The 12,705-nt window shown below is 36.9% G+C and overlaps 1 protein-coding gene across 2 annotated transcripts; it reads left to right on the plus strand.

Annotated features, from left to right (window-relative positions):
* Positions 1 to 2,000: 2,000 nt before the first annotated feature.
* On the plus strand, positions 2,001 to 12,383 carry LOC148738097 (uncharacterized). 2 transcript variants are annotated; one of them, XM_088749942.1, is made up of 6 exons: positions 3,684 to 4,467; positions 4,586 to 4,881; positions 5,449 to 5,563; positions 9,602 to 9,733; positions 10,608 to 10,853; positions 11,287 to 12,367. In XM_088749942.1, the coding sequence occupies exons 1-6, from the start codon at positions 4,389 to 4,391 to the stop codon at positions 11,622 to 11,624; spliced, it is 1,206 nt and encodes a 401-aa protein (XP_088606068.1). In that variant the 5' UTR covers positions 3,684 to 4,388; the 3' UTR covers positions 11,625 to 12,367. The 2 variants fall into 2 exon arrangements, with proteins under 2 accessions (XP_088606069.1, XP_088606068.1); XM_088749943.1 differs by lacking the exon at positions 9,602 to 9,733 and having other exon boundaries at positions 2,001 to 4,467; positions 11,287 to 12,383.
* The last annotated feature ends 322 nt before the right edge of the window (positions 12,384 to 12,705 follow it).

Below are 12,705 nucleotides of genomic sequence, written 5' to 3' on the forward strand. Positions count from 1 at the left end.
CTGTGGTTTTTAAAGGATGAAAAATCAAAACATCATCCTTTGACGAGTCATTGTGCGTAGCAGTTTCTTTAATTTTGGAAATAATTCCCAAACTTTTAATATCTTATTACCACTTAACGATACTCAACTAGGTCTTTTGAAAGCCGTGTTCCAAACAACGACAGATTATTTTGCTTAGTATTTTCTGAGATGACTGTAATATTTTCAATGTTGTCACTCTTCCGACCCCGAAATCGCCCATTATGACAAAAGGAGGTTAGCTCGCACGGAAGATAGAAAGAGAACTTCGTACACACACATGTAAATGCTCTAACAGCAGTTTCGCCATCTGATTGAAACTTTTTGCTTACTTTGCGTTCAGAATTGCCACACCGTCAAACTATGTAGCTCTCCTCTGTATGTGAAGATGTTTTTTTAGCAGATAGAATGAGGCTATAAAGAATGCGATTACTCTCCATGTTAGTACCCAATGCCCGGAAAAGAAAATCAATAGAGCACAATTGCTAGTTGTGTTGGTAGTGGCCGCACATGTAAACAATACGGTTTATTTCACAAATATCACATTCTGTTGTCCACTCAGGAGGAGCTTTAAGTTTTCCTGTTTTGTTTTTTTTTTTAAATGAGTATCAAAAGTTATTGTGAGAGGAATTCAAATTTTAGTAAGTTTTTAGTTATATTTTTATATTTTCTATCTTTTTAGAGACTCAGACAAGAAGGATTACAACAGACACTGCCTTGAAAGAGATTTGTTCCATTTTATAATTCTCACTTATGTCCTTAACACGTCCCCTTTTGTATCTCAAGAGTTATGCGATGGTTTAAGTGCGGGTTTTCAGCCTCTTTGTAGAAGTTACTTAACTTTTGACGTAGTGCTGATTTAAATTATGGCATACAAGTATTTTTATAAATAATTCATAGGTGATTTTTCAGCTCTGTATCTGTCAAACCGAGGAAAGATGCAGGTTTTGTGGAACGATTAACGCTTCCGAACGCGAATTTTTAGCGTCACGACGACAAATTTAGCATCTAAGATCTAGGATCTGCCTAGGAGAAAACTTTAGTGGGTGGCTTTTATGAAGGTATCGGTGTGAAATAGAAATAATGATAATAAAAAGATACGATGAAACTAATTTCGGTTTCTTTCGAAATGATTTTGTTCCCTTCAGAATTCCATTCTCTCGATACCTAATGGACATTTCGTTGTTTTATCGAAACTTGTTCCTCACCAGTAAATTTGAAACGATAAAAGGTTTAAATTCCTCGAAGAAAGAGCCATCTTTAAATTATGATTTAGGTTCATACGATGAAAGTTCACTCGACAAAAAACTTGTATCGACAGCTGGACCGTTTTTACAGTTTTGTATATTTGCTTCTGATGCTTGTTGATAATCACTTTATAAACGACAGTTTGAGGAGTGATTAGACTTTCGATCGAGATATTCGAAATTTTCCATTAATTTCTTTTGTATAAATCAGCTGAGTGAAAATGGACGATTTGATCGCTGAATACATAGTCATACTCATTAAAGTAACGGTATAGAAATTTTACCTTTTTTCAGCATTAAAGCAATCCAACAAAGAGAGTACAACAGTAAACTATGCCGAAATTATAGCCTAAACTTTATGATCGTTAAATCGCAAATGCCTACTTAAAACGGCTTGCGTGAGGCATATCACACCTGTCTTTGGAGATTCACGTCTCTTTATAATAGCTTATATAATACCCGCTTCATAGGCATTACAAGATAACATTTTCAGAGACATCCCCTAATATTAATTAAAAAAATCTACCCGTCATCTTCACACTCTGCATCATACATAAGACAGCACAGAAGAATGAAGGTACCAAAATATAACTGTGGTTTTTAAAGGATGAAAAATCAAAACATCATCCTTTGACGAGTCATTGTGCGTAGCAGTTTCTTTAATTTTGGAAATAATTCCCAAACTTTTAATATCTTATTACCACTTAACGATACTCAACTAGGTCTTTTGAAAGCCGTGTTCCAAACAACGACAGATTATTTTGCTTAGTATTTTCTGAGATGACTGTAATATTTTCAATGTTGTCACTCTTCCGACCCCGAAATCGCCCATTATGACAAAAGGAGGTTAGCTCACACGGAAGATAGAAAGAGAACTTCGTACACACACATGTAAATGCTCTAACAGCAGTTTCGCCATCTGATTGAAACTTTTTGCTTACTTTGCGTTCAGAATTGCCACACCGTCAAACTATGTAGCTCTCCTCTGTATGTAAAGATGTTTTTTTAGCAGATAGAATGAGGCTATAAAGAATGCGATTACTCTCCATGTTAGTACCCAATGCCCGGAAAAGAAAATCAATAGAGCACAATTGCTAGTTGTGTTGGTAGTGGCCGCACATGTAAACAATACGGTTTATTTCAAGAATGAAGGTACCAAAAGACAGGATGCGAGATATGTTGCTAAACTACTCTCCCAAATTACTAAATTGCAAACCGAGCACCGCGTAACTTCCATGCAAGACGCTTCTCGCCTTGAGCAACTGAGGACTTAATGTGATATAACACGTTGACAATTAACGTTGATGAATAAGGGAGCTATTTCCGTATACGTAAATTAACTTCAGGCATTGCATTAAGTAATTGTTAGGGTAGACGTCAGGCGCCTTTCAACGCTACCGTTTTGTTTTGTATTTTAAACGACGTTTGTTCTTTAGTTGGTTATTTTATGAACTAGTTCCTTGAGATAAAGCTTCAAAGGAATTGCCAAAGGGATGAATTAATAAAATTCTTACAATGGTTACTAGCCAGACAAAGTGAGAAATTTGAGATACAAAGAAATTTCGTTGGGTTTGTTGGCAATACTCTAGTAAGCATTTTGCAATTCTTTGAACTTCAAGGCAAGATGAAGCCAATAAGAAGGCAATAAAGTAAATCTGTTAAATTCGAGTAAAACGCCCTCGATTGATTGATTGACCGTTCGAAGAGTTGTGCCAACTCTACCAAAAACAAAAACCATCATTATCGTTGTGTCAAAGAGATATTGTTAACGTGTCCCAGAAAGAAGAAAAAAGGAAAACAACGGACGGAAATTAAAATTAGAGTGTCTTTGAGAGGGATGATGAGCCAAAACAGGAAATCTTAGACAAATACAAATATATTCTGTAGGGGATATGAAGAGGAATGGCTTACGAATATTCATCTCTTATTTTGTGTCTATTTCTATCGAAATAATCGATAAATACGACCCTGTGCTCCGCTTGGCAGAAACTTCACACCACGTAGCATAGAACACTTCGAATGTTTCCAGTAGAACATCGACATCATTTCTAATTATTTTCATTGTTATTTTTAGAATCAGTCAGTCATTAAAAACATTTTTCTGTCAGGCAAACAAGGCCTAAGTTTGTTAACCTTTCGCGTGAGATATTCCCTGGCAATATTCGCATTTACGAAAACATGATAGATTACTGAAACACATCACAAATATTTCAAAGCAACATTTGCCTAAAATGACGGATAAATTCTGCAAAATATGCCAAGGTGGCCTCTTAATAATTGATAACAGGAACTTACCTGTTCTATATTGTTAATGAAGTTCATTGAACAGACATCTTGGCTGCAAGAACCTTCGAATAAACCTTAATTTGGCGCAGCTATCTGCCAAATAAGTTTTAATTTTGAAATGAGCAAGGACGTTAGTAATTTTTTCTTTAGAAATGTTTGTGTTTAACCATTTCTTGGTATTGGGCTGCCACAGTTTGCCCTCAACCTCCTAAATTAGACTTGTGCCGCTGAGGTTCCGATAGTTTTATTCCCTGAGTTGCCTCCTCCCACTCCAAATTTAATATCCACTATTCTTTTACCCTATAACCCTTTGAATTCTTAAGACAGTTGAAAGGAAACAATAAGTAAGGAAAATAAGAAAAAATGGGAAAGAAAAAGCATATTAACTTAGTCTTAATTTTGTTTTACTTTTTGGCGTCAAGTTTTGTTAGAAACCGCAACAAGATGCACGTGACCAAATAAGCGAGGATTTCAGTTTGTTCGAGGCTGAGTGCACCTGTCTTTTATCTTTGAACTGTCTATTCTACATGAAAGATAAAGCTTTGCTCTTGGACACCACTGAGAAGACAATGATAGGGGTGACAAGAAGATTGTGTTAGAAAACTCCGGAATACACGAAATGCAGAATTGAACAAACTAAACACTTAAATTATTTAGACCGTTTGACGTCAAGGAAAGTATTAACAAACTGATCGGGTCGTAATTTCCATTTCACCTGTTAAATAATTACGCGCTCCCTTAAAACGGTTCTTGAACTAACTTTGTGAATCATTAATTTTGGTAGTTTCCAAATTCACATTACCGCATGGTTAACTCCGCTTAGAGCCGAGACCAAGTATGCAGCTATACAGGAACTATTTTTATGTGGTAACATGTTTTATTGTGGTAACATGTTCTGTGGTAGATGCTTCAAATGGTATGTTAAGTATGCAAGAATTCTTTAGCAAGTGCTTACGAGTTACGATATTTTATTCGGAATTGTAGTTTGTTATTTTAATATATTTTTTTCTCTCTTCATTTTCAACAAACAAAAGTTATAGATGTGGGTGGAAAGACTTTCAGCCGCGGTACCGATAGAGGACTGGCCTATGCCAAGTTTAAGGCTAACAAGTTTTCGTACCTGAACATCACCAGCATTGCTTCAGATTATGTTATGAAAGGCAGCGAGTGTGGACTGGCTTGTGTCAACATACCTTCATGCTTCTCCTTCAACCTGGCTACTCTTCAAGATGTCATTGGCAAAATGCTTTGTGAATTACTTCCCTCGGACATGTACAACAAATCGGACAAGTTTGTCGCCAGTGAGAGTCACCACCACTTTAGTGTCATGGTAAGCTCGAAATCGCAATATTCTAAAGTGCAATTTTCGAGAGTGGGGTTGACTTTAGATAAAATAATTTTCTCGGCTTTACTTTTTAACACACCTGCTATCGACAGGCCATGACTTCAACGACCAAACTTGAACTACTGTAGCAATAGAAACCTCTCTGACCATGAGCCCGGAATACTTACCAACTCCCGCTCGAGTAGTATAAAATAATTACAAGTCATGCACAATCTTTGTTATAAAGACAATTTTTTCCAATTTTTAAGGAGGCCCTTCGATTAGGAAGAAACAAAGAGAAAAGCGGAAAAAGTCGTTTTTTTTTGGTTATTTTGAGATCATTGTTAGAAAAGCAGTGTCACTCGATCGTAATTGTTCTCCTCCCAGAAACTTTTTATCAATTATTTTCCTTATTTTTTGTGCCGTGACTACCAATCCGTATTAATGAAAAAAAAAACAAACATACGTATTATTCGATTACTTTTGTTTATTCACTCTTGTGAATCCCCTTTCACTTCTATTCAATACATGAGAGGCTTTCACTATATTGAAGCTTTTCCTTTACCCCTTTAGTCTCCATGCATCAATTGGCCGTGTCAGAACAATGGGACGTGTGCTGCACAGTACAAGAAGAACAGCTATGTTTGTGTTTGCGGGAAAGGATACACCGGGAAACTTTGCGAAATGGGTAAGAAATCGTAAACTCTATCAGCTAAGAATGGAACTTTGCTAAAAATTCTCGTCTTCATATTGTGGCTGTCAAACAATTAAACTAAAGGAAATTTGAAAGTTTGTCAGCAAGTGCATGATGAAAGTCTCACAACACACTGAAATTTCAAGTTTTTCACCCACTAGACTTAACCATCGAATTCATAACTGTTGAAAACCTTGGTCCATGATTTCTTGTGTATTTAAAGTGCTACTGAAACCACTGAATTTAGCGTTTACCAGATTTTTCACTTTTTAGAATCCTTGCCGGCTACTTACCACTCTCACGAAATTTGGAATGAAAATTCGAAGTGGAAGTCTGAGTTTTTTAGACCTGTTTTCCTCGATTAACGTCCGCCATTACACAAACTACGAAATGGCCGTGCTTTAGTCTGTGACGTCATATTATTCCCTAAGCTTTTACGCAGGCCTTTAACCAAGAAATAGACGGAGATTGCTGTACTTGAATAGTTCTAGGAGAGTCTAATCGTTGTTTTGAGGCCGGAAGTGGCACCCCAGAGTTGTGTTATGCAGGCTTAATCAATTATTCTTTAATTTGAACGCTGAAATATCGCTACACAGGCCAAACGAAATAGTTTCGAAAGCTAATGGATGGCATTCGTACGCCCTAAATCGCTCAAACCTCTAGCCGAAATGAGTATCGACGTATATTAGGCATGAAAAAGGATTTCCCTGGGTGCCATTCCTAGATTGTGGAAACACTTTTCAGCTGGCCATGTCTCCAAGAAGTCGCCAAAGGGCGAGTGTTGTTAGATCGTGATCGTTCCGTTCGTTCTCACCTCACATTTTCTGGACCTCGAGAACAAGCAACCATTGAACTTTCCGTGAGTTAAATTTGTTTTGATTTTCTTTGTCATCTATTTATTTATTCTCTAAGACTCATAATCCGCCATGTAAGACTTGTACCCGAACAAATTTGTTCTGCTGGAATAAAGTCTCACCTTTCCTTTTAAAAATTGCTTTCAATTCATGAATATCAATAGCTCTACATTGCTGTAGGAGTATGAAAAAGTGTCTACATTCCTTACTTAACCAGGCCTGACAAAAGCCATCGAAAAGGCCTCTGCAGTTGAGAAGACAAGCTTTCCGGCGGGCTACCATTCTGTGATTAATCAAATTGCCCCAAAGATGTAGACCAGCTCATACCAATACTCTGCAGGTTTATGAAATTTCATATAAAGCACAGAACAGGTAGTTAATTTCACTCTATATGAACAGCAAAACACCAGGTACTACTTCGTTAAAAACAGAATACTTTTATTAACCAAAAAATTATAAGGAGTAACTATATTTTTGGGGGCAGGTCAAATTTGTTCCTCCATGATATTCATAGGATGGCCACACTAATAATTTCAAAGAGGAAAAATTAAAACATGTATGTTTATTTACTTATTCTGTTTTCTAATTCTTGGGTCTTGAAACAATTTGGTAGTTTAGTTTAGTTTAATTCATTTCGTCACGGGAATGGCAGGAGAAAGGAACAGAACTTTCGTTCCAATTGACACCTTACCCTTTTTTTTTTTTTTACCCACCCATCCCACCCCGGGGAGAACATCCTTCGCACAGTAATCTCGTGTGTGGGAAATTAACGTCTCCTACCCCGACCCCGCAGGAGACGGGACCTCCATTTATTCGTCCCTATCCGAGAAGACTAGAATATCTAACCATTCCTTGATGTTATAGAAAGGCAGCATGTTCTTCTCAATTATTTTAAGACCCTGAGTGTTGGTCCGGCCGGGGCTCGAATCCTCAACCTCCCGCACAACAGTCTAGCGCTCTATCCATTGAGCTAACCGGGAGGCGGTTAAGTAAGTTAAATAATTAAGTAAATTAATTATTCTCAATTGTTGTGCTAAATATGGGCTATCAATCCTGCCACTGGCAGCTTGAAGGGAAACAAAGGTGTAAAATCAAGGCCAGCCACATCTTTGGGTAACCTACCCAAAGTACAAGGATGTAAAGGACATATCATGACAGGCCAGGGTAGCATTTAAATTATGATGAAGTTTTCCTCAGTGCATAGATCAAGCAGATGCATACCAACTTACATAAATGCCTCCCTGTAAAAACAAATGCGCAACCTGTGTGATTGGAGTCCTTTTTTGTTTTCTCAATTCATCATTTTGATGCATTCTGTAATTGATAACCATATCAACAGAAGATATTAAAAAAAGTGGCCAATGAGCTTAAAAAATAGCACACCAGTTGCCTCACACTTGATGCTTGGCAAGGGGTCAGAAGAGCAAGTCATACAAAATTATTAATGATATCAATGACTGTTCCCATAATCCCTGTGTAAACAGTGGTACTTGTACTGACTGAGTGAACAGTTATGTTTGTGCTTGTCAGACTGGATTCAGAGGACTCCGTTGTGAAACAAGAAGCAAAAGATGACTGTGATTTGTTTATAATGGTGACCTTGACAGTATTCCTTCTGAAGTTTTTCGCACAACGCAGTGGATAAACAAGTGTTCAAATAAATAAGCAAACGAACAACTTAGTAGTAATATTAGAATTGTCCTGCTTCACCAAATGTATAAAAACATGATTACCTTATAGTAAAATCAATTTAACCTTTGTTAAGATTTATTTCGTCCGATCTAAATTTTGGGAAGCACATTCAAATACAAATAATTTGTAGAAGGCAGACCACCTGGCCAATCTGGGGTTAGAGAAGGTGAACTACAGATTTGCAGCAGGCCATGCAACCATGTAAACTATAGGACCACACTGCTTAATTACTTTAATTACCGTGAACCTAAGAAAGCCACAAACATTTTGATTTGGTTCTCGTAGGACAGTTGTGTATAGTTCAACACAAAATTCAGGAGTGAGCAAACTCCCTACTGAGCTGCTGTTTAGTTGTCTTGAATTGCAAGGACATTACATAGGTACATGTATTTCTGGAGTTCACAGTTTCTGGGTGTCACAGTAACAGTGTGGACAAAATACTTTTGTTCCGTGAGAATAACAAAAGAAGTCCTTTGTAAAAGTTTATCAGCATTCTGATTTTTTTCCGGAGATGAAAAGCAGCACAAACACCAGTACACAGTAATGTGAAATGCCTGTAATAAGTAAAACACAATTCATAGAAATAAACAGTCTATTGATTTTCTTCGAAACCATGGTATACCACAGTTTCGCTAGGAAAAGAGTTGCATAACGGCCTAAAGGCACTGCATGACAAAGGGATAAGATTTGAACTTCCAGCGAAATAAGAACAAGGGTAAACTCGCTGGAAGAGTACTGCTCCAAGACACCTTTAAACAATAAATATAGCCTTTCAAGAGATATTTTCATTCTGCTAGAAAAGCTTAACTAAGAACGTATGTGCTGAAAATTGTATTATGAAATTCTGCGTCACCAGTAAGCCGCTTTTGAAGCTCTAACTCCCTCATTTCTTCACTAGCCACGTTTGAATGTTTTCCTCAAAAGCGACGGCCTCTTCCTCAGTTCCTTCCATGTGGCTCTACTTCCGTCTTCGTCGCATGGAGCGCGATATATTCAACATTTCTTCTCCACACTACAACAATCAATCATAGATCCCTCATCGGAAGAAACAGAACCATTAGCGTCGTTTAAAATAAAGAATAGCGACGATTTTCGAGCAAGATCGCCTCTGAATTTACTATTTCCCTCGACAGAGCTTCGATGAAAGGAATAATATGATGTCACAATCGGGAAAGACGCTGAAAATTATCGTTGGCTCAGTAGTTGTAGTTTGAGCAATGGCGGACGAAATTTAGGGAATTTTAATCAAAATTTTTTCGGACTTTTCTTGACGCGATAGGTCTGAATTATATTTTCTCTTTTTGTTTAGGATCTAAACTTAAATTTTCGGGATAAAAAAATTTGTTTTGAAGAACATCAATTTTCGTCTCAGTGGGACTTTAAAGCTAATTTATTAACTTTATATTAAAGTTTTTTAATTTCCTTTAGTTTCTGTGAGCTGTGAGAGTTTAAAAAAAACTATGTTTTTCTCTTTCTTTATTTCTAGACATTAATGAATGTGCCGACGACTCACACTCTTGCGACATCAATGCTCACTGTGTAAATAATGTGGGATCCTACACATGCACCTGTAAGCCAACATATTTTGGAAATGGAGAATCGTGCAGACCAATTGTTGGTAAGTTTTATCATTGCTCTTTAAATAATGAATATGCGTGGACAGGTTATTTGCAGACCAAAAATCGTGCATCACAAAGTTTCACATACTTTTTTCTTCTAATCTTTTAGAAGTGGATAGTCTCTAATAGAACACGAACAGAATTTTAGTCTTTTATCGTTAACGACGAAAATACTTATCTCGAATGTTTTCAAATGGTCATGAAAATCTTTAAATATTTTCACTAATATTCATCTGAAGCTTCATTTTTCCTAAATGCAAAATGGTCTTTTAATTGATGAGACTTCAAAGTTTAGATATTCTTATACAAAGAGCAAAGCAACGATTTCCAACCTTAGAAATGTCTACTGAAATTCTCAAAAGATAAAATTCCGTTCATTGAGCTGAAAAAGCTAATGAGTGCTTTTAGATGACTAATCAATGGATACCTATTTGGAAACCGGTGCACATTTATCCATTCAGTTATGGCAATACGACTGAGTGGAGTCCAATTCAGTCTGTAATCATACAAGTAATTAACAAAATCGGAGGACCGCGAAGGGAGAGTCTGTTTATCACGAATATAATAACCGACCGAATTATACGAACGAAGTCTTATTACCAATTAAACAAAATTACAGTTTCCGAGAAAAGAAGAGTAACCAATTTATGATAGAAAGGGAAAGATTTACATGAAAAAACTAACAAAGGAGGCTCTGAAATTGACTATTTTGAATGCGATTGGTTGATTGAAACTACAGCATTGAATGTGATTGGCATATAGAAATGTCTGATAACAAACTGTCCGATAAAAAACGCTCCAATAAAACTAAACTTGGCAAGTGAATTTAAGGACGACGTTTAAAACACAGTTTCTGATTTGATTTCATAACAGCTTTAATAACATCCAGCATTCTCAGCGGCCATGACCCCAACAAGTACCTGGGAGTGCTGGTATCATATCTGAGTCCAGTTCTCATGGACTTAAGCCGCAGTGTATTTGTGAGATGCTGGCATGCCAAGACGGAAGGATGGGCTGCAGCGATATTTCACAACAACTGCGATGGAAAGGGACCCACAGTGACAATTATCCAGGTCAACTCCTACATATTTGGAGGATATACCAACGTGTCTTGGCATAGTAAGTATTCAAACTGGCTCATGAGGAAGACCAAAAGTTTGTTGTAACCAAAGTAACCACTATCAAGTATAGACAAGACCTTATTTAAGTCACTGGAGTGAACCAACGTGGTCAAGTTAAATGTTTCTATGCGGTTTGCGTTAATTTGAATTTCAAAAATATCAACGTTGCTATTCGTCCAGTGCTCACGTGCGTTATTCAAATCAGCATTGACGTCATTGTTGGTAAGAAAAAAAAAAAATAAAGACTATGCAGACAGCTTCCAACATCTCCAACCACTTTTATTTCCGTTCCCTTTCCTCATAAGATTTGCTATTACTCAGATTCAATGACGTGACGTCCAGAAAAATTTAATTTCCGTCTTTGCTTGATCCTTATCGAGAATTGTGTTTATGCGTGCCATTTCATGGTAACATATATTGTTCACCAACAGGCTATAATCCATGCCGTCACTCTCCAACCAGCAAAGCTTTCATCTTCTCACTAAACAACATCAATGGATATGCTCCCGTCAAACTCGCTAAATACAGCAATACTCCCAGTGCTATGTATGGCTGTTCCGATTCTGGACCAACGTTTGGTGATAGTACTTCCCTGCACGACATCTCTATATCTAGTGACGCCGTAAACAACCAAAATTCGTACACCCACTGTGGACACACGTACACCGTTCCACCAGAATATTCCCGCCATAGCAACTGCCCATTTTTTGCCGGTAGCTATCAGTTTTCTCCTACTGACATCGAAGTCTTCTATGAAAAGTTATCCTGATGAAAATTCTGTTTCTATAACCGTCCTAAGGAGATCCATCTGCAGATAACTAGGTAAACTGATGTAATCGCTTTCCTGTGCACCTGATCATAAACAGTTCTTTTCTAGAACTGCGATGTGCTTCTGAATTCGTTTTTAAGATAACGTTTCAAATAATAACAGTGAATCTGCATTTCCACTGTATACAAAATGAATACATCTTATAATGTATTTAAAACAATTTTCATTTGTCTTTAATCGCTTTTACATGCTGTTTGCGTCAAAGAAAGGTAATGACCACAATAAAAGAACAAGAAAGAAGCATCGTTTCATCACATCATTTCATGTTTAATTGATAATCTCTGCCTGAACCTCGATAAAAAATGAAGTAATTCTATCTATTCTATCTTACTAAGTTAATTGAACAATTTTGGGGAGAATATTAGTGGTTTTCTCATATGACTCATTCCTCTTGTTCTTTTTATCTATGAAAACTTTCCAGTTATTCATAACTGTAGAATAAAAGTTATGGGAAAACGACTTCTCTCAAACGGTTGACACCGTTTGCCTTATGATTAATTCAAGCCAGAAGAAAACATTTTAAGGGTGCGACTAGAAAGTGTTATAGAGTCGATCAGCAACAGAAAATTGTGCGGCTCCTCAGGAAAAATCGCGACAAGAGTCAGCCTCGAATCTCCTGTCAACGTATAGTTATAAAGCAAATCAGCACTTGAAAACAGCTTTTATTTTTCCACTTTTTATAGCCTAGCTATCTTCTATTTAAGCGTTCACACAAGCGTCCAAAAGACTCAATAAACTGCAGGTTTCCCATGTACATTATTAAAACACGAAAATGGCCATTTCCGAGTTCTCATTATGATATCCAGGGGCATTTTTTTCGAAAAATAATATATCAAAACGTGCGCGAGTTATCAGCAAAAACGTTTCTTCGAATCGTTTCTTTAGCCCGATAAACTGTAATAGCCAATTAAAGCATGACACCAATACTGACTCTTAAAGTTTTTTCTAGATGTTTTATTTGTGCAGCTAGATTTGATACCCAATTAATTTCACTCAAAGATCACAACTTCCCTTCTGAATT

The sequence above is a fragment of the Stylophora pistillata genome, chromosome 2 (assembly GCF_964205215.1).
Source record: "Stylophora pistillata chromosome 2, jaStyPist1.2, whole genome shotgun sequence".
NCBI lineage: Eukaryota > Metazoa > Cnidaria > Anthozoa > Scleractinia > Pocilloporidae > Stylophora > Stylophora pistillata.

Bases quoted from the DNA above. Each gene is read 5' to 3' on its own strand.
- LOC148738097 (XM_088749942.1), top strand. From the start codon at position 4,389: ATGCAGCTATACAGGAACTATTTTTATGTGGTAACATGTTTTATTGTG. The intron at 4,882-5,448 runs GTAAGCTCGAAA...TTACCCCTTTAG, and splicing joins ACCACCACTTTAGTGTCATG to TCTCCATGCATCAATTGGCC. The intron at 10,854-11,286 runs GTAAGTATTCAA...GTTCACCAACAG, and splicing joins TACCAACGTGTCTTGGCATA to GCTATAATCCATGCCGTCAC.